The 23,132-nt window shown below is 35.8% G+C and overlaps 1 protein-coding gene across 1 annotated transcript; it reads right to left on the reverse strand.

Moving 5' to 3' along the window:
* Positions 1-4,930: 4,930 nt before the first annotated feature.
* Positions 4,931-9,026, reverse strand: LOC132049996 (la-related protein 6C-like). Its single transcript, XM_059440994.1, has 10 exons — positions 8,177-9,026; positions 6,956-7,037; positions 6,757-6,854; positions 6,600-6,671; positions 6,429-6,508; positions 6,266-6,341; positions 6,106-6,153; positions 5,926-5,994; positions 5,583-5,699; positions 4,931-5,442 (listed from the first exon to the last, which is right to left on the reverse strand). Exons 1-10 carry the CDS (start codon positions 8,525-8,527, stop codon positions 5,179-5,181), a joined length of 1,257 nt encoding a protein of 418 aa, XP_059296977.1. The 5' UTR covers positions 8,528-9,026; the 3' UTR covers positions 4,931-5,178.
* Between the last annotated feature and the right edge of the window lie 14,106 nt (positions 9,027-23,132).

Raw genomic sequence — 23,132 nt, forward strand, 5'->3', positions numbered from 1 at the left:
TGGAGATTTGTTGTATTACAACATAGATAGGTGGTCCAAGGTCACTTTTGGAATACCTCACCGTTGTGATAGTGTTGACAACAACATGGCCGAGAGTTTTAATTCTGGATTTTGGGGCCAAGGCACAAGACCATTATCACAATGCTTGATAAATTAGAGTCAAAATGATGAGAAGGGTAGGACAACTAAGAGAGTTTCGAGACTTGGATAACAAACATCAGCCTCAATGGCTTTGAAGGTATTGCAAGAGAACACATCAAAGTCATGCGTTGTACTCTTGAATGGAATGGTGAATATGGCTTTGAGGTCAAGGCAGTGGGGTAATAAATTCATAGTAAATGCGAACGACAATACTTGCACTTGTAGATCTTAGATGTCGAAAGTATTCCCTGTTTGTCATGCCATAGCCGCACTTCATTTCGTAAAAATTGGAACCTATTGACTATGTTGGTACACTAAGGACACTTACCAAAAACATACAACTCATTCATTCAACTCCGTTACTAATATGGCAATGTGGCCAAAGACAACGATCCGGCCATTCTCCCGCTTCGAGATTAAAAGGCGCGGGTAGGCCAAGTGTAAGAAGAAAGGAGCGAGACAGAAAACAAGACGTAGGGCCATTTGTCAAAAAGTGTTGAGATGACCGCGCCTCGTGCCATGCAAAGGGTCACAATAAGAAGGGTTGTCTATGAATCACAATGTGAGTAGGGCAGGGAGAGGGCAAGGGGAGAGGACAAGTACTAGTTCAACAAGGTCAAGTGTTGGTTCTTCTACGGTACCAAGTAATTCCCAACCAAGTAGAGGAAGGGAAGACCGAGGTTCTACTCAAACGAGGTAAAACTCACTTGTTATTTACTACTTGATTAAATATTACGATCTTACATTGACTCTAACTACTAAAATATGAATTAGGCCATGGGTACGCAACTAAGATTTCAATGAAGGGTACAGTCATCTACATCACGGTATTACTTAGCTTGTTAAATTACCACTTAATCAATTTTACAATTCTAAGTGTTAGACATTAAAATGTGACTTAGGCTTCGATGCAAGTGCATCGATTCTTGAAAGAGGGCACCCTTTAAGAGGCCAAGAGTTGTGGGAATGGGAGTACTTCGGACCAAAGTGGTTTCAAAAATTGTCAATGTAAGTTTGCGAACCTCATTAACCATTTAACGTGAAACAATCTAGCCTAATGGAGATCTATTTAGCCTAATGGATATCTATTTTGCTAATGCGACTTCGGAATGGCAAATCGAGACTCCAACCATGCCTATGAATTCGAAGAGTCACTTTGGTAGTCTTGGACAACACAAACCAAGACCGAGGAGGACTAAAATGGAAAAGTAGTCCAGCTATGACACAACAAGGTCTTCAACAAATGAGTGGACAAAAAAGAATGAGAACAAGGGCCAAAGCTGCTGAGTTGAACTCTTTAAGTCAAACGAGTTCATCAGCTGCCCAGAAATGAAATGGAAGCTGTGACTGCAGATTTTATGTCTTTGGTACTGACTGTTATGCAGCAGTGACTGCAGATTTTAATGTTGTTTTTGTGAAACAATTATGGTAGATGATGTACATTTGTCAAACAAATATGCACTTAGGCTTTATCAATTTTGAAGCTGTGGGATCATGCAATTTTGCCCGTAGTGACATTCTATTGTTGGAATATTAAGCGGTATGGGATGATAATTTTGCCTCGTATTGACATTCGTTTCTTGCAATATTAGCAACCGTGGATTTCTTGTATATTTCAGAGTTTTCCCGGCATTTCTGGTTTTCTGGTGTTGTGCATGACATTAAATGCATAGAGAAGCGCAGCCATCCACATTTGCAATTTTGTGTATAACACTAAATGCAAGAAACATTTGATCGTTGTTTACACATTTCAGCGTTGTACGTTGACAGCGGTGTACACATTTGAGCGTCAAAAATGCATTGAATGGATGCAAGTAAATGCATTATACGATTTAGCCAAACACATTGAATCCGAGTTAGTAAATGATGGTAGTTGGTACTTGGGAGTGATGGTCAAAACCAATGAATCCGAGACATCATTAAGTACTTGATCACACTAACACTATAACTCAACTCAACTATAAATAGGCCTTCTTTCCATTTCACTTTCACTCAACTCAAATAACTCTTAACACATATAGTGACATTAAAGGCGGCCTTCATCTAAGATGGATGAAATGGAAATGGCCGAATGTTTTGACAAAGAATTGACGAAATCGTACGTCGAAAAAGACGATTTCGTAAGTCTTGTCGTATTATATATTTTCAATTGTTTTTTTACCTCTTTTGGTAATAACATGTTTTTTTTTTTTTTTACAGATCCTTCCAAGTCGACATACCGGAATTTCTTCCAAACACCGACAAGGACGTTGTTGTTCATTACGACGATCATGAGTATAATATGAAATACAAGGTTGGCGTATACACGCGCCTCGCTCCAAGGTTGGAAAGCCTTCATTGATGCTGCCGGATTAGGGATAGAAGATGTGTGTTGTTTTAAGCGCATGTTTAGATGAGAACCGCATAGTGTTTTTTGTTCATGTAAAGGAGGATCCAGAGATAGTAATGATAGATTAGGTTTTGCATTCTCTATTTAAAGTAATTTATAAAATTTCTCGACTTATGCTATCATTTTCAAGGTAATATTTTCCATAACAACAAAATTCTTCAACAAGAGCATAAAGTTCTTCCATGACATTTACATTACAACAAGACCATAAAGTTCTTACATTACCTACTACGCGATTACAACATACAACAACATAAATTGAGTTGATTAACGAAGCGCCAAAAAGCCAATAAATATTCCACTAAAATCAAAAGCAACATCCTTGTATTTGCAAGTTTCTCCTCCAAGTTTAGAACTTTTTTCAAGTCAAATTGTTGTTTACTCTTCAAGCCAATTAATTCCTCCTTCATTTTGTTAACTTCATTTAGATATCTAGCCTCAATGGCAATTAATTCTTCTTGCAATTTGTCCCTTTCGATCTTGACCGCATCTAACAACGACGTCAAACTTTGAACATTATTCCACTTTTGCATCTCGGGAAACAATTCATCTTCCCATTCCCAAAATCCACAAGAATTGCCCTTAGGCCTCGGACATTTGTAGAATTTCCGTCGGGATTACTAGGAGTCGATGAAGTGAGGTGTTTTGCAATGGTGCCACAATTACATTTTACGTGAGATGAACGGCTACCTTGAGACATTTATGAACCCACAAAATTTTGAATTAGAACACGGAAGCGATTATGGACGAGAAATTTGGAGGAGAAATTTGATGGAGAAATTTCGTGGAGGAAGAATACATATATGAAGGAGCAATGGTGTGAGCAAGAGGAATTTCATGAATGGGGGAAAAAAATGGGGCTGATTGAAGGTGATGAAGATGAAGATGAAGTTGAACTTAGGGTCTAAAGGGTGGTGGGTCGGGTTGGGATTAAAAGGGGGAACGAATTATAATCGTTCCCCGGTCGTTTGTATTAAAAAAAAAAAAAAACGTTAACAAAAATTAATTAACGCGCGGGTGTGGCGGCTCGGTTAAACACGCGCCAGTGCGGGGCACTGAGGGGGAAGATAATTAAATCGTAAGTTGTTAAGGGGGGTAAATAAATAGAAGTTAAGTTTAGTTTCCAAACTGAGTTTTCATGCCAAGTTCAGGGGTTAAATGATGTCTTTTCTCTTCTTTGTAAGGTGCAAAAGCATATATGTCTCTCTGCTTAGAAGGGAATCTCTCCCTCTTTCTCTTGGGGCTAGTGTCTCTCCCTCTTTCTCTTGGGGCCAATGATAGTGCTGAAAAAGAGAGAAATATGAGATCTATGATTATATTTTGTAGGAGATGACAGGAAAAGAAATAAGGTGGTTCCTGAGCAGATTTAGATGTTTGATTGATAGGTATAGTACACAACAAAGGTTCAGTCAGTATCAGCTGTTGAGGCAACCCAACTAGCTTAGCTTCCTCTCTTTCTCTTACGAAGAATTAACTTAAATAGTCAAAACTGTTTAAACTATAAATAGTCGGCAGATGTATAATTCGTATATAATATGTGAATAATTGTGTATGATCCTTAATCATTTTTTGCCCTGAAATTAATTATGGGCTTTAGCTAAAATATACAAAACAGATTCAATGATTATGTATGTTATATGTATCTTTATGTATATTTACGATATCTATATTGTATATATAATTCTTAATATACAAAACCTATATATTTGCTGGCTATTTTGTAAATTAGACCACTGAGGCATATTAAGACTTTTATACCAAATAAAATAAGTAAATAGTGAATCCGACCGGTTATTTGTGTAAAGATCCCTTATATTATTTCAGTTTAGAATTTAAGCTTTCCTTATCCCGTTTTTTAAATCCTTTTGCTTTCCTCTTATTCCTTTTCTTGATCAAATATTGTGACATGGTTCTAATTTATGTTCTATTATGTCTCAGGCACATTCAAGAATTTTTAATATATAGATGGTACCCAAACCAACTTACACGTATTTTTATTCTCAATGTAGTCCATCGGACATCAGGATAGGTGTTATCTCTGCATTCCCCACTAGCACATGTATCAGATAATTCTGGCCATTAAGAGATTAAGCAACTATGAATTAGAATAACAGGACACTCTGCTCATTAAAGATTAAACACTAGGGGCCATCACTACAAGCACTTCCTTTATATCCTTCTAACAAAAGGGCATTTTGATGTAACAGAAGGACATTTGGATGTTTCAAAGTTAAAACAAAAGGTGGTTCTACAAATTTGCTTCCTTTTAACCTCCACATTATGCAAGAATTCCTTCCTTTTCAAGAAAATCTCTACTGTGGAATTCATCAGTAACCAATTTCCAGCAACATATCAAAACTAATGCAACAAATTAAATAGCAAAATATTAAGAGAGATGAATGAGAGGCAGAATCTTAAACTCAGTCGTATTATTCCCCATGTAATTTTCACGAAAAAAGAAATGTACAAAACAAAATTGGTAGTCTCAAGGAAGCCATAGCCGTAGTTAACCTATACACTTTTGCTTTAGTTCTAGAATTATTGACATAAATATCTTTAACCAAAAAGAATTCGACTAGAGAACTTCCATGGGTACTACCAAGTGAATACTGAGTAATAAAACCGGGGCAAAATTGATCATCTTCCATTTATACAACATGTACTCCTCCAGTTTGAACATTAATACTCCTCAGGGGCTTCCCTCTTCCCATAGTGAAACCTTTGGTTCCATCTGGCATTCTTGGTCCTTTTGGAGCGGCCTGTTTCACTGGTGGTGCTTCATATGTGCTGCCTTGTGGAGACGAGGAAAGCAAGCCACGACCACTGTACATTTGATTTCGTTGCACTTGTCGTGTACTTTTCCCACGCCCTTTACCCCATATTTTCTTTGTTGTTGCTAAAGTCTCTTCAACCTAATGAACAGAGAGAAATTTCAATCAGTGCGTGAAGAAAGATGCATAGTTTAGTAAACATCACACATGCCAAAATAAGAACTTCCCATCAAAGGAGAAAATTACTTCTGTTTGATCTTAGTGATCATGATCATACTTACATTAGTATCCACTACTTCTGAGTGATTAGCATCATCTGTCAATTCAGAACTCAACCAATCTTCATCATCTAAACAGCCATCAAACGCTGACTTCCTGCTCTTTAGAACAGACTTTGGCTGCAACATTTAACAACCATCTTTTAAAATACCAAAAAGGAAACAACAGCTTACAGAACACAAGTACGAATCAGAATTTAAGTGAACATCCTTTTAATGATTTTAAGGCTCTGTACCAAATGTGAATGAATCAAATATATTCAGAACAAATAAGTTGTTGTAAACGGAAAAATAAAATGCACTTAGTGGGCTGAGATCTGAAAGATGGAGCCTAAATTAGCCTTACTGAACGTCTGAGCAGCAACCTCACTCGAAGGCCTTTTCTCCAGTTCCTCTCATCATTTAGCTTCTCCGCCTGATTAGGTTAAGGCAGATAATACTTTTAGATGATCCAAAATAGCTTTAACTAAAAAAAAATGACGTTAAACGAAAAGAACTTCAAAGGCAGCAAAAAATAATTGCGTACTGCTTTCTCAGCGGCCTCTGGATGCTCGAACTCTATTAGTGCATGAAGCTTTGAAGGCAAAAAAGCAACAAGACAGTAAAACAGAAGGATGAGATCACTATCAAAAGGGGCAGTGTATGTTTTTTTGAAACACAGAACAATTAAATTTAGTACTTAATACCTTACTGCTGATGCCCAAGTCTCCTCTAGTTCGTGTGTTAGGATCTTGGGGATGGCATACTCGGATGGTTTTGACACTAAAATAGGAACCATAATGTGTCAATTCACAACAGATAAAGTTAGAAAAGATAAAATTTGGCGACAAGATGCAAGAATATTATCACCTTCCAGCAACATTAAATATTTTCTCAATGTTGTGATGGGAGTGATCATCCGGTAAATTCTCAGCCACCACAGTGCGTAACTGAAGAAAAGGCATTGAGAGGAGTAGTACTAATACTATGAAATTTAATCAAAACCATGTATAGACTGATATATGAGAAAAGTAAGTGTACCAGCAATTCCTCTTTATCTTTGTCAGTGAATGGCATTTTTCGTTTGACCCTCTTGCCATCATCGCTTACAATCTTCATCAGAATACAGAAAATCTTAGTAGTTGTTAATAGATGTTCATAAGAAAATTAAACACTGCAACTAAAATCCAAAATTTACCAGCTTTGTAGAGGATAGGAGGGCTTGAGAAAGTGTTAATTGGTTGTTGGTGATGAGGGACTTGATTTTCTTTGTAGCCGAAACAGAAGAAATGGGAACTGCAGTAGTAATAGTACACATAAGTTTTAAAAATTTGACAAACTGATGTATAGAAAATTTGCAGACGTTTTCTTTAACGATATATCAATAGCGTACTCACCAAAACCTTCAGCGTCCTTGTTCATCTGTTTCAACAAGCTCTCATTCGCGAGCAAGCTCATGTCACTAAGTTGGTATTCAACCTATCAAACATATAAACTATCAGCTTTAAAGGCCGGAAAAAAAAAAAAAAAAAAAAATTGTAGACATAAATGATGCTAGAAAAAAATTAGGCAGAATCGGACTATTCTTATTTCTTGTACCAATCTGTTTATGAATAGTCATGTAATAGAACAAAATCTGCAGTTGCATTTATGAGATCTAGGTTCTTATTACATGCTCAAACATCTCTCGTTCATGCAACTCCCTTTCCCTTTGTGCTTCAAATAGAGTCCATTACAAGTGTTTTCATATTCCTTTTAAGCTACCTTTTTCTCCCCACAACACAACAGAATCTAGCTAAGAATGCCATCTTTGTGACTGTAAACTTATTTCCTTTTTTTGTTGAAGAAACCATTTGAGTCAAACATGTTGATCAAAACTAAAATTGACTGGTCAATTAGGCGTAAATTGGGATCTAACTTAAGAATTACACCTAGTTGACCAGAACACTATGGCAATTTGATCCAAATTCCATTAAAAGAACGTAAACAAGATCGAATCACAAAACTCAAAAAAGCAAAAAGAGAAGGGCACCCGACAATGTGACTTATAGGGTGTGTTCGGTATTGAGGAAAATATTTTTTTCAATTTTCTCATGTTCGGTTGGTCAAAATTTTAGGAAAACATTTCTATAGAAAAACAAGTTCTTCCTCCCCTAGTGAAAGTAGGGAAAACAAGTTATGATATTCCATATTGATTATATTGTGTCCTCCTCACCTTCCAACACGCCTCATCTTCACCCCCCCCCCCCCCCGTAGACCGTAGCCCCCTCCCCACCACCCCATAATCCTACCCCACCCCCACATCCCATAATATTTGTCTAGATTATAGACAAATGCTTTTAGGATAATATTTTTTGCTTACGTTCCGAACACGAAGAAAATATTCCTTGAAAACATTTTTCAAAAAAAAAATTCCTTCATACCTAACACATCCTTAGTGTCAATAAAATGGGTGAAAATCTTAGGAGACCGTGTTCATATCCCAGGACAAAACTTTAGTAGACAAAATTATATTCGGTACTTATGCTAGTGGGAGATAGCAGATACCCGAGGAAGCTGATCACACACTGTTATTCATTAAAAAAAAATAGACAAAGAGAAAAGGGAAAAAGAATGACCTGTTTGATGACTTTTAGCTTGAGCTCATCAGGAAGGATATCTTTCTGAGAGAGGGATGAAACAAAACTTGGCTCTTGAACAAAGGAGGTAGTGTCTTGATCACCCCCATATATTGTTGTATTAGCCCCAGTATTAACATATTGAAAACTGCATGGATAAAAATATCCTGAAATGCATGGGATTGACGTGGCATGTGATTTTCTTGGCACGAATGCAGGGGCCTGAACATTGAACTTGAAAGAGCCACCATTAACATTATTATTATTAATATTCATATCAACTTTAGCAACAAATTCTGGAGTAGATTCTTGGACACTAGAAGCAACTTTCTCAGGTTGCATTTGTGCCATTATGAAAAAAATGGGATGATGATCAATTCAACCCTCGTATTCTGCCTCTTTCTTTTTTTTTCTTTTTTTCTTTTTTATTCCCCTTAATTAGAGTGAATGTTCTTGAACATGCACTAATCTGTTATCATTTCATATCCTTGTGTATTTGGGGGGTTATTTCTCTCTATCTCTCTCCACTAATTTTGTCTAATGGTGGAGCGAAGATAGTTGCTTGAGTCACTCCTTAAGTTTAGTTAACTGTATATTTTGTGGAGGCTGAGATTGAAAAGAGTGAATTAATGGTTTATTGCATTCCGCGTATCAAACTAGTCAGCTACCTTTGAATTTTGACTAAGTACTTTCTAGATTACTTTTTACTTGTATCTTATATTACCCTATTAAAATTGGTTGGGTGAGTGGTTTCTCACGTAGGAGACCTAGATCAATGCCCCTCACCAGCAGTCTTCTCAGTCAGAACTCGTCGCACCAGGTGGCCTGATGCGATTTACATTTCTTGTGTGGTTAGCGGTTCTTGCAGTGCAGCACTTTTGAAGGATAGCGGTTGCGGATTTCCTAGGAGTTCCAAAAAAATAGTAGTATTTTTTTTTTCTACTTGTTCATTTTTACAAATCAAAAGAGGTTTATTATTTTCTTTCAATATTACACTTATTTATTAAATAACTATACAAAATACTAGTAATCAAACTTAGATTTTCAAAACATAATTGATAAGGATAATTTAATAGAATAAATTCCAAATAAATAATTTTTTAAGAAGACTGTTAAGGATAATTTAATAGAATAAATTCCAAATAAATAATTTTTTAAGAAGACTGTTAAATCAACAAAGATTAAGAAAAGAAAAAAACAGAGGGACCACGTATTAGTAAAAAACTTGTATTCAATTGAAATGCGGAAAAAGACAACACATTGAGGGTGTGTTTGGTACGATGGAAATTTTTTTCCTAGAAAATAATTTCTTGAAAAATAAGTGATTTTTTTATTTATTTTCTTGTGTTTGGTTGGATATGAAAAAATATTTTCTAGTGTTTGGTTTGACGGAAATACTAGTCTAACCCCCCAACTCATTACCTCTGACCTCTTACCCCTCCCCACCTCCAACCCCAATTCCAACCTTCTCTACTACCTCTATCCCGCATTTTGAAAATGATGCTACTTTCACAAAGTCACTATTTTTATAAGATAATCAAAGATGTGCATACCATTGCAAGTGGCCTTTTTCTAAGATAACCAAAAAAATGACTACTTTGCACTTTAAAAGACAACCCAAAAAAGTTATTATGTTTGTAAACTAGCCTTTTTTTTTTAAAATTGACTCAAAATGACTATTTTAATACTTTCACAAAGAGGCTATTTTAAAAAATGGCTACTTTTGCAAAGTAATTAGTTTTTAAAAGTAACTACTTTCACAAAATGACTATTTATGAAAATTGGCTACTTTCAAAAAGTGACTATTTTTAAAAAGTATCTACTTTCACAAAGTGGCTATGTTCTAAAAGTGACTATTTTCTCAAGTGACTACTTTTGCAAAATGACTATTTTTGAAAAATAGCTACTTTTCACAAGTAATAATTTTAAAAAGCGACTACTTTTATAAAGTGATTACTTTTGTGAAATTGCTATTTTTGAAAGTTATTACTTTCACAAAGTATCTATTTTTGCAAAGTTGAGAGATAAGGGGTGGTGGTAGGAAGGTGAGAGGTAGGGGTTGGGGTAGGTGGATATAGGGATGGGGAGGGAGGTAGTGGGGGTGGTGGGGGTAGGAGGGGCGGTTAAGTGGTGGGGTGGGGGTAGTGGGGGTGTACGGGTGGTTAGGTGGTAAGGTGGGGTGGGGGTAGTTTGGGTAGTGTAGGGGGGTCGTGTATGGGGCGGGGAGTGGGGGTTCGGGGGTGGCAGGGTGTGGGAAGGTCGAGGGGTAGGGGTTGGGGGTGTTGGGTGAATGGGGAGGAGACATGAACTTGCAATGTTACTAGTGGAACTTGTTTTCCTTACTTCCATTAAGGAAGTCATTTTCCTCATTTGAGAAACTTGTTTTCCTAGAGAAAATGTTTTTCAAGACATTTTGACCAACCAAACATAAATTTTCCTCCATACCAAACACACTTTGAAAAATGTAAGAGCTTCCCTGGAACGAGATGATACACTTATGGAAATATGAAAGATTAATTTTGACAAATGTAAAGATTTTTTCATACATGCATTTCTATTATATATAAGTGTGGAAGAGAGACCAAAACAGCATTGACTGCTTGTACCAAAAGCTTTATAAATTGTACACGCAATGAATGCTTGTACCAAAAGCTTTATAACTTGTACACTTTAACCAACTACTTTTTTATCCCACGTGGACATATGTCATAGTAATTAATATTTATTTCCTTCTTATGTATAGACATATGCACTTCAATTTCAATTCTCCGACACATTTATTTCCTCCGTGCACTTTTACTTGTTCACTTTTGACTTTTCACGTTCTTGCTGAATATTTATTCTCTTCTCATGAATAGACGTATGCAGTTCAATTTTAATTCTCCTACACAAATCTATTTCCTCCGTGCACTTTTACTTGTTCGCTTTTGACTTTTCACGTTTTTTGAGAATTAATTAGTTCCACGTGGACATATGTCATAGGACTGAATATTTATTCTCTTCTCATGTATACACGTATGCACTTCAATTTTAATTCTCCGACACATATTTATTTCCTCCGTGCACTTTTACTTGTTCACTTTTGGCTTTTCACTTTCTTGCTGAATATTTATTCACTTCTCATGTATACATGTATGCACTTCAATTTTAATTCTCCGACACATAATTATTTCCTCCGTGTACTTTTACTTGTTCAATTTTGACTTTTCACGTTCTTTAAGAATTAATAACTGAAGTACTCCCTCAGTTTCATATTACTTGGCCACATTACTTGACTTTTCACGTTCTTTAAGAATTAATAAATGAAGTACTCCTTTCGTCCCATATTACTTGGCCACATTACTATACTTGACTTTTCACGTTCTTTAAGAATTAATAAATGAAGTACTCCTTTCATCTCATATTACTTGGCCACATTACTATACTTGACTTTTCACGTTCTTTAAGAATTAATAAATGAAGTACTCCTTTCGTCCCATATTAATTGGTCACATTACTAAAAATATATGTCTATTTTTATATTCTATATTTTTCTTATAATATATAAACGCCCAAGGTGGACGAACACCGCAACTATAAGTTGTACAAAAAGCAATTGAAATTGTACTCTAAGCAGGGACTAACATTTGTACATTTCAGAAGTTGAACATTAATTCTATCTCTTGTGTGTTTACTTTTTAAGTCCCCACGGGTCTGCGGTGTCTTAATTGTCCTTTCATTTCCTTCGTTTAGCATATACTCCCTCTGTCTCAATTTAAGTGTCTATGTTTGACTAGACACCGAGTTTAAGAAATAAAAATAGACTTTCAAATCTTGTGGTTCTAAATTAAAAATGTGTATAATATAATATAATATCCTTTGAATCTTGTGATTATAAACTTGGCATGTAGGATATTTGAATTGTCAACTTACTAAATATAAAAAGAGGTGGACATAACCAAAATAAGACATTTTTATTTAACAACAAACGCCCAAGGTGGACGAACACAGCAACAATAAGTTATACAAAAAATAACTGAAATTGTACTCTAAGCCAGGACTAACATGTGTACATTTCAGAAGTTGAACATTAATTCTATCTCTTGTGTGTTTACTTTTTAAGTCCCCACGTGTCCGCAGTGTCTTAATTGTCCTTTCATTTCCTTCATATGGCATATACTCCCTCTGTCTCAATTTAAGTGTCTACGTTTGACTAGATACGGAGTTTAAGAAATAAAAATAGACTTTTAAATCTTGTAGTTCTAAATTAAAAATGTGTATAATATAATAAAATATCCTTTGAATCTTGTGATTATAAACTTGACATGTAAGATATTTGAATTGTCAACTTACTAAATATAAAAAGAGGCGGGCATAACCAAAATAAGACAAATTTTAATAGCAACTGAAAAATTAAGGGGAAAAATAAGAGGAAAAAAAAAAAGGAGACTCACTGGGGAGAATCACAGTATTCTTTGTAAAATATACAAACCATAAAGACTAACTAAATTGAGCAACCAAATTAATCATGTTGGACCCCGTGCATCGCACGGGCATAGTTTGCTAGTTATAATAGGTTCTTAAAAAAACTCTCTTGCAAACTTTTAGATTAAGACATCTTTAAAAATTGCTTTCTTGTACATTAATGTTGGATAAATTAACTAATATTTAAAGGGTATTAAATTCATCAACATTAGATAGATATTTTGAGCTATCAACATTTTACTTTTGAATTTCATACTTTATAATATAAATATTAAATATACAGTCAGACCTCTGTATAATTGTCATGATCCAAAACTTCAAGTCGTAATGACACCTTCACCCGACGCGATAGGCGAACCATAAACCATTTTTAAAGTCATTATTCTATTATTAAGAGAAAAAGAAAAGTGAGAACAAGAGATAATTCACAAACATAGTCTTAAACTCATAAACTGCGGAAAGTAACAAAATACCACTCCAAAACTTGGTGTCATAAGTACAAGAGCTTCTAAATGTACGAATACAAGTCTAAAATGACCAGTTACAATTGTCTAGGGATAGAGAAGACACAAATAAGTAGAGATAGAATGAGATTGGTGTTGCGGATCAGCCAGGCAGCTCACCTCAAGATCTCCAAATCAACAGTTATAGAGTGAGACGCCGCGTGCCCCACTAGTACGAATCTAAAGTCGTAGCAAAAAGAGTGCAACAAGTGTAGTATGAGTACAAAAATCACGTGTACTCAACAAATCCCATTGACCGATGACGTTGAGGTAATGACAAGGTATAATTTAACCGGAAAAAAAAACCTTCATTTTAGCCTTTAACAGGATTACATCATCATAATTACAATTCAACGAAGCAAAATAGAAAGACAATCTAAAACAATCAAATAGAATCAACAAGTCAAATAACAATGAAATCAGTGGAATGCAATGGACATCTATATATACCGGGGTGTCTGGGAGTCATTACCCATGGGGGATTCGCGAGTTTCATATACCCGTTCGGAACAATTTTTCATCGGGCATGCATCACTCTGTCCGAAACCATTTTCCATCAGCCACCAACCAAATCCAGGTTTAATAGCTTCACTTTGTCCTGAACCAGATCCATCCAAATCACATCGAGCCATAACTGCATGAGCCATCACAGGGAATTTGTATAGATGATCACATAAAGCATGAATGTCATATGTAACACAGAACGACTAACTTATACAAGTGTACTAAGATCTCTGGAGTGATGTATGAACACATAAAGAGTCAAATTAAAGAGAATTATCTTTCAGCTCAATTACAACATGCTTTAGCACTCATAGATTCCATCCATCAAACATTCATTTCAACAAAGTATCCATAATATGACATTGGTACCTGCATAAGTACTCGTCACCTCACGAATACAGGACCTCCTCATTTACCCTAAAACCTTATCATCGTTAATTATTAAAAACATCATCCAATCATAGTCTATAAAGTCTTAACTTACCTCAATCTGTATCCAACTAACTCACAAAGCCGCCCTGCCTTTCCTTAGCGTCTTTCAACGCTCTCAATCTATTCAAATACGAGTTATACATAAGTATACGAGTTCGTAGACGCCCATATTTTTATATAAATTAATCTGTCAAAAATTCAACCCCGACATCTCGAGGTTGAATCTGGAATTTTATTGAAAATCAGATTACCCATAAAACATAGGTTCTAAATCTCAAATATCATCCAATTCCATCCACAAATCGATCCCTAAATCGATGATTTTCATTCTCATAAATTCTTAAGGCTAAAATCCCCTTTTCCTCAACAAAATACGACTAAAACCGCTAAATAAAAGAGGGATTCATGAGGATTTACCAAAATAAGGATTATAATCTAACCCTTCTTCAAAAACGAGTAGATAGCCTCCAGAGTCTCCCAAAGATGAGATGAAATGCTCCCAAAATCAAAACATGAAATGTCCCATCGAATTGGATTTTAAATATTCTGCCATGGGGTTGGCTTCTTAGCGAACGCAGGACCCACCGCGAACATGCAAACCAAACTTCCTGACCCTTCGCAAACGCAGGCTCCTTCTAACGATCACGATGCACCCACTCCCCCTTACTTCTTCACGAATGCAAGAACTCTCTCGCGAATGCGATGTCCGGTCTAATAACCCTTCGGGAACGTGACCCTCCCATTGCGAACGTGAAGCAAAAATTCCTAGCATCAGAATCAGAAAATTATGATGCCTTCTGAATTCCATTTTGGTGCTCGGAACTCACCTGAACCCCTAGAGATACAAACCAAATATGCATTTCACTCCAAAAACACCCTACGAACCCGTTGGAACGCCCAAAACACTAATTCAGAGTCATCTAATCACATTATTGACTGTGGTCAACTCTTAATCCTTAATTCAACTAGGTTATGAATTCCAAGTCCACCATAATTTTTTGGTGTGGTGACCACTTTCCAATTAATAAGATGTAATTTTCTTTTATCAACAGTCGAACCCCAAAGAAAGTTGCGTTGATATTGCTCAAGAGAATGAATAACGCTCTTAGGAATAGATATATATTGCATTAAATGGTTGAGTAGGCTATTAAGGGTTGAGTTAGTAAGAGTAGTACGGCCTGCCATGTGTTGGAAATTTGAGAGAGCAAGACAACACAAATAATACTCAAAACTCACTAGAAGAGAAATGGAGGAAAGATGATTTTCTATTCAACTTGGCTTGATTCAAATGGCTAGATTACATGACTATTTATAGGTGAATTCATCCATGTATCTAGCCTAGCATACATGTATCACTATTAATAATTTCACACTTCACATCCTCCAAGTACATGAATAAGACCTCACTAGACTAATCTAGAATTTTCCACCAATTCATGTATCTCCTAATACATTAATCTACTAGTTCATGAACTAAATTAAGTATAATGTGAACAAGCTTATTTTTTCAACATCCCCCCTTAAACTTGATTCACTACTCCAAGAGCCATCCGTAGCTTCTGAAAAATATCAATCTTCAATGGCTTGGTGAAAATGTCCGCAACTTGGTCTTGAGATTTCACAAACTCAAGCTCTACCTCCTTCTTCGATATGCAATCTCTAATGAAATGATACTTAGTATCAATATGTTTGCTCCTTTCATGAAACACCGGGTTCTTGGCCAACGCAATGGCCGATTTGTTATCAATACAAATCTTAGTTGCATCTTCTTGTGGTTGGTGAAGTTCTTTCAACAAGGCTTAGCCAAATTGCATGACAAACACAAGAAGAAGCTGCTACATACTCTGCTTCACATGTTGACAAAGTCACAATTGGTTGCTTCTTGAAATTCCATGTAAATGCAGAATTTCCAAAAAGGAAAACAAACTCGATAGTACTTTTCCGATCATCAACATCACCAGCCCAATCACTATCACAATAGCCAACAAGCTTGAAGTCTTTGGAAGAGGAATAAAAAATTCCATAATCAAGTGTACCTTTGATGTCCGGAGTATTCTTTTGGTCGCTTTTAAATGAGAAGTTGTTGGAGTTTCCATAAAGTGGTGACAAGTCCAACACCTAAAAGAATATCGGGTCTCGTACAAGTTAAATACCTTAAGCTTCCCAAAGAAGACTCTTGAAATATGTGGGATTGATATTTTCTCCATTTTCACACTTGGACAGTTTAACTCCACAATCCATGGGGGTGCTAAGTAATGAGCTTGCAATTTTCCATTTCAAATTTCTTGAGAATCTCCTTTGCATATTCTCCTTGAGAAATAAAGATGCCATCATTCTTCTGCTCCACTTTAATGCCAAGATAGTATGACATTAGGCCAATGTCCGTCATCTCAAATTCTCTTGTCATTGAATTCTTCAAACATCTTTGGATTATTTCCTGTCAAGATCAAATCATCCACATACAAACAAACAAGTAATGTGTCACCATCTTCATTAATTTTTACATAAAGTTCATGCTCATGTGGACACTTTAAAAACCCATTTGCTTGGAAGTATTTGTCAATTCTACAATTCCAAGCCCGTGGAGCTTGTTTCAAGCCATAAAGAGCCTTCTTCAATTTCAACACTTTATCTTCATCTCCTTCAACCTTATAGCCCAAAGGTTGATCAATGTATACTTCTTCCTCCAAAATCCCATTCAAGAAAGCTGACTTCACATCCATTTGATGGATTTTCCCCGGTCCCCCGAGTGGCCCAAAGAAATAATCAAGAGGATTGTCTCCAAACGAGCAAGCTGGTGCAAACACCTCATCATAATCAATAGGCCTTTTGCTTGTACCCTTTGCTACCAATCTTGCTTTGTACCTCTCTACTTCTCCTTTGGAATTTTTCTTTAGCTTGTAAACCCATTTGACTCCAATGGTGCTTTTTTCCTTTTGGAAGTTTTGCCAACTCCCAAGTGTCATTCTTCTTGATTGCCCCTAATTTCTTCATCCATCGCATCTCTCCATTTTGGATTATCGGCAAGATCTTCATAACTTACAAAACTCGATGTCTACCAATAAACAAAAGTGAGTTAAATCACTTAAATTTTCTGTTACTTCTTCCGTTGCGTCATACAAGTCTCGAAGACTTCTAGACTTTTGAGGTACACTGCTTGAACTTGATTCCCCAACTTCTTGAACTTGCGGTGGAGGTGTTGTAGGTGGTGTAGTAGGCTGCTCCATAACTTCTTCATCATGTTCATCATCAAGGAATGGACTAAAAGAGTAATCTTGCTCTTTAGATTTCCATTCCCAACCACTATCTTCATCAACTTCAACATCTCTACTTATGGCAACCTTACCATTTTTTGGGTTATATAACTTATAACCTTTAGATCTTTGCGCATAACCAACGAAAACATACCTCTCACTTTTTTCATCAAGCTTAGATCTCTTCTCATCCGGCACATGTGCATAAGCAATGCTTCCAAACACTCGCAAGTGAGCAACTTTTGGTTTGAAACCACTCCAAGCTCTCTTGCGGTGTTTTGCCACGAACACTTATGGTGTGGCCGATTTGATAAATACACCGCACAAGCAAAGAATCGCCACCCCAAAACTCCTTTGGCATATTTTTGCTCTTCAACATACTTCTTGCCATGTTGAGAATAGTTCGATTCTTCCTCTCCACCAAACCATTTTGTTGAGGCGATCTTGGAACGGTCAAAAAATGACGTATTCCATTTTTTCTACAAAAAGCCTTGAATTCATTTGAAGTGAATTCTCCACCATTATCAGACCGAAGTGACTTTATTTGGTAGCCACTTTGTTTCTCCACCATGCTCTTAAAATTCTTGAAGTTTTGATTTTTCCTTCAAAAAATATACCCAAGTTTTTCGAGAATAATCATCAATAAAGAGAAGGAAATAATTACTTTTACCAAGTGAGGCTGGCTTGATAGGTCCGCACACATCCATATGAATCAACTCTAAAGGACACCGTGCACTTGTCAATGACTCTTTGGGAAAGCTTTTCCTTGATGCCTTTAAAAAAGACATCCTTCGCAAAGTCGATTAGGATGGCTAATGGTTGGCAACCCTTTCACCATATTTTCCTTTTTCATCAACCTTAGACTATCAAAATTCAAATGGCCAAATCTCATATGCCAAAGCCAAGATGAATCTTTGACACATGAAAATAAGCACCTTGGTACATCACTTTGAAGATTCAAAACAAACATTTTATTTTTAGCCATAGAACTTTGGCTAACAGTCTCCATTTTCATCTTTCATAGTCAACTTTTATCTTTCAAATGAATGTCATAATTTTTCTCCAAAAGCGTCCAAACTCGAGAATATTACTTTTCATTTCGGTAAATACATGACATTGGAGATAAATTGATGACTTCCATCTTTCAAACGAATTAAAATCGTACCTTTTCCTTTGATTTGAACTTTTGAAGAGTCTCCAAGAGTGATGTTGCTACCATTAAATTTCTCAAACTCAGCAAATAAATGCTTCTTCCCGCAAATATGGCCGTTTTTTGCACCGTAATCAAGGTACCATTTATTTCTTTCTACACTTTCTTCTTCTTTACATGCCATGAGTAAAGTGTCATCTTCATCATTTTTGCTCTCCACAAAATTATTTATCTCCTCCAAATTATTTTTACATTCCCAGGAAAAATGACCATATTTATGACAAGTATAACATTCAATATTTGATTTGTCATACCTTCCTTGATTTGACCTCCATCCTCTACCTCTTCCGTGGCCTCTTCCTTGGTTGGAGTCTTGACTTCTATTTTCTTTGGTCGGAGGTTGACTACCACCTCTTCCTCCTCTACCACGACCTCTTCCACGCCTACGACCTCTTTGTTGTGAGCCACGCCTTTCATCTTTCTCCTTCGAAGAAAGTTTTTCTTGCAAAGCTTGTTCAACCGACTCTTGTTTCGGTTTCTTCAACTTTTCTTCGTGTGCTTGCAAAGAACCGTGGAGTTCTTCTATGGTCATGGTGTCCAAGTCCTTGGACTCTTCAATGGCAACAACAATATAATTAAATTTTGAATCTAGGGATCGCAATATTTTTGCAACGACCCTATCATCATTCAACTCTTCACCATATCTCTTCATTTGATTAACAACCGCCAAGACTTTGAAATATAATCCCAACCGATTCGAATTCCTTCATTTGCGACGATTCAAATTCTCCTCTTAAGGTTTGGAGACGAACCTTTTTCACCTTGTCCAAACCTTTAAAGGAAGTTTGAAGAATATCCCATGCTTGCTTGGAGTTGGTTGCATTTGCAACCTTCTCGAACATCTTTTCATCCAAACTTTGATGGATGAGTGTGAGTGCCTTTTGATCTTTCTTCTTTGTCGCAGCGGCATCATCTTCTTCATCAACGCCACTCTCCACAATTTCCCATACATCATAGGCTCCAAGCAAAGCCTTCATTCGGATGCACCAACTTCCATAATTTTCTTTAGTGAGCATCGGAACTTGAAATGAAGTTCCATTAGTGTTAGTCATTTTCTCTCTATGTTTTGTTGTCTCTCAAACACACCGGCTCTGATACCAAATGTTGGAAATTTGGGAGAGCAAGACAACACAAATAATACTCAAAACTCACTAGAAGAGAAATGAAGGAAAGATGATTTTCTATTCAACTTGGCTTGATTCAAATGGCTAGATTACATGACAATTTATAGGTGAATTCATCCATGTATCTAGCCTAGCATACATGTATCACTATTAATAATTTCACACTTCACATCCTCCAAGTACATGAATAAGACCTCACTAGACTAATCTAGAATTTTCCACCAATTCATGTATCTCCTAATACATTAATCTACTAGTTCATGAACTAAATTAAATACAATGTGAACAAATTAAATAATGTGAACAAGTTTATTTTTTCAACACCATGTTCATGAATCTAGTATTCCAACCTTGTTGAAGATTTTTGAAGTTTTCTATAATGAATTGGAAATCTCTTTTTGTAGGACGGCTAGAAACACAGGACAACCTAAGATAATCTAAATGCATAACCCTTTTGCATTGGAAGCCGGAAAGGACAAAAAATTAGTCATGTTGAGGAGTATTCTTAGAGAGAAAAATACGTGACTTTTGAATGTCCAAAATTAGAGCTGAAAGAGTTAGTGACATCTATGATAGCATGGACACTCTTCTCAGTAGTTGTGAAAAGTAAGATAATATCATCAACAAAAAGGAAATGTGATAATATAGGACCAGAATATGATTTTTTATGGGGGACTAAAGGTTGAAGTGAACCACGCCATTAATTTGTCTAGATAGTAGCTCCATACACATTATAAAATTATAAGGAGAAAGTGGATCACTTTGACGAATTCCTCGTGAAGGTTGCAAGAAATCTGTCCTACCACCATTAATAAGAATTGCAATACTACTCGTTGTTATGCAGGACATGATCAGTTTGATAAGGCTCCTAGGGAAGTTAAAAAATACAAGAGCATTTTGAATGAATGACCATTCGATACGATCAAAAGCCTTTTCAAGATCCAACTTAAGAAGCATATTTTCCTTGGAGCCTGATATCTTTCTAAAGTGGTTAAGAACCTCTTGTATTATAACAGCGTTAATACATGCTCGTTTACTTTCTAAAAAGTAAAAACTACTATGAGTTGGTCCAATAACAAAGGAAAGGAGAGGTTTCAGACCGGCAACAATAATTTTTGTAACTAATTACACAAATCTATGGGCCTAAATTGAGTATAGCAGTAGCATTTTGGACTTTACGAATTAAGCAAATATAAGTCTGGTGATAATGGGAGGAATAGTCCTAGACCCAATGATTTGCTCGCAAAAAATAAAAATTGAAGTGTGCATTGTGTGCCAGTGCGTTTAGTAAAAGAAAGGATGAATTCCATCCGGGCCAGGTGCTTTATAAGGTTTAAAAGAAAAATTGCTTTGGTGATTTCTTGTTTTGACATCGAACTCTCTAAACTATTCTCTATCAGTATTTGAAAGGGAATGGGCGCGTGTGTGCATATGATGACCTGATGAAGTCAAGTCAGTACTAACCAGAGATGTAATATAATGAAGACATGATCTCTAATTAAAGAACGATAAAAAATCCAATTCCACCTATGTCCTCAAGCCCATTAACACGACCTACATCTTCTCTGGAGGGTGGAAACATGAAAGAACTTGGTGTTCGCATCAGCTTCACTTAACCAATTAATACGAGATTTCAATTTCCAAAAATGATCTTCCTGACTAAGGATGTTAATTACTAAAATCCTTAATAAGTACCTGCTCGAAATTTTCCAAAAAGAAAGGCTAGTTGGATAATGGATTGAGCTTTGAATACCACTTAGCCTAGATAACAATGTATGCTTGCGCTGAAACAGGTTACCAAAGGTTTTTTATTGCAGTATTCCCTCCAATTCAATATAAATGAATTTTTGACACTTTTTCATGATCCAAAATGAATGAACTTTCCAAAGTCCAAAAATGTATTAATTAATTCTTTTCAAAATTATTTTCTTGGATCTTTCAGAAATCGCAACATTGATTATCAATTGTTTAAAGAAAAGTTCGAGAAGAAGCAAAGGGTAATATTGACAACTATTAATTAGTGTCTTTGATTAAAAGGGTAATATTAATTACATGCCTTGCACCCCAAAAATTCATCTATTTTGGAATGGAGAGAGTGACTAATTTCATTTGTAAAAATTTCTAAGGCATGTAATAAAGGAGGGTTATGAAGTCAGTCTATGAACATTATTCTTCTAAGGGGTTTTCTTTTTCTTTATTTCTTGCACTATATTATTTCATGGAGAGATTGTGTGCTACCACGAATATGTGTAGCTAAGCTTTACTTCTAGGATTTTGATGAAACCGTTACTCGTATTATGAATTGATTACATTCTTGTTTATTAAAGTTTGATTGTTTATGTTTCCTTAACTGCGTTTTGATTGAGAATTAGTTGACAGACCATCAACTGTTTGCGCCCTTTTGATTCTTGAATATCTAGGAGAATTTCTAGATTAGGATCAGTTAAACAACAATACTTCCTAAGCCAAGAGGAATCTAGAGGGGCGAATTATAGGGGTCGACGAGGAAGCCTCGACCCTTATTGCATACAAACAAGCTGTCAAGTCTAATCACTTTGGATATAGCTTGGAAGAGCGTTCTAAGAAAGTGTTGCTAGATTTGGGGAACCAATTAGTGAATAGTGATAACCTTAGCAGGGGCGGATTTATGTTGGTCCGAGAGGTGTCACGTGACATTGCTTCATCGAATTTTTTTACTAAATATATATATATATAAAAAAAATGGAACGAAAGTAAAAGTTAAAAACAATAATGTGACACTGCTTCAGCACAAAGGCTGTGTTGGTCTTGAAGGCAAGGTCGCGGGTTCAAACCCGCCTGGCCTCATTTTTTTTGCTTATACTATAATTTAAATTCTAAATCAATAAAACAGCTAAAATATAAATGGAACAAAACGGCAATGGGTCCTAAAACTAGTAAATCTATATCTATATCTATATATAATTAAAAAGAGGATAGTCTTAGGACAAAAATTAGTTAATTAGTTAATAACAGTTAGTTATGGTTTTTGAGTTTAAAAAGTTGTGAATAACTGATCGTTTGTGAATGCTCTTGGAAATTTAAAAATTTGCATAGTCTTAACATTAAGTTTTAAAGATTAAAAAATAGATTCAACTTCCTTGACATTAGGAATCAAAACCGTTCGTGATATAAGGAATAGACACTTACGTGCAAAATTGTCGTGTTTGTACCATGAGCTACGGCAATACTCAATACTTGTGGTTATTCTTCTACTTTCAATTTTAGATTAGATCATTATAACTTCCCCCGCAAATTTTTCATTTTTTCCCTTTAATAATAATCATCCCAATAAAAATAAAAACTACAAAGAATACAATTAAATTCAACTGAAGTTTTAGCATAAGACGTACTAATTGCAAGACTGAGAACTTAAATTGAAATATATTTTAGAACAAATTCAATTGACAGTTATTTAATTTTTGACATTTTTTTAAATTCAAATTT

This window comes from Lycium ferocissimum, chromosome 3, assembly GCF_029784015.1.
Source record: "Lycium ferocissimum isolate CSIRO_LF1 chromosome 3, AGI_CSIRO_Lferr_CH_V1, whole genome shotgun sequence".
NCBI classification, from domain to species: Eukaryota; Viridiplantae; Streptophyta; class Magnoliopsida; order Solanales; family Solanaceae; genus Lycium; species Lycium ferocissimum.

What these genes read in the sequence shown, in the direction of transcription:
- LOC132049996 (XM_059440994.1), bottom strand. Translation starts at nt 8,527, where the DNA reads ATGGCACAAATGCAACCTGAGAAAGTTGCTTCTAGTGTCCAAGAATCT. An exon ending in AAGATAAAGAGGAATTGCTG is followed by an intron (nt 6,509 to 6,599) that starts GTACACTTACTT and finishes CCTTTTCTTCAG; the next exon opens with TTACGCACTGTGGTGGCTGA. An exon ending in ATATTTAATGTTGCTGGAAG is followed by an intron (nt 6,342 to 6,428) that starts GTGATAATATTC and finishes TTCCTATTTTAG; the next exon opens with TGTCAAAACCATCCGAGTAT.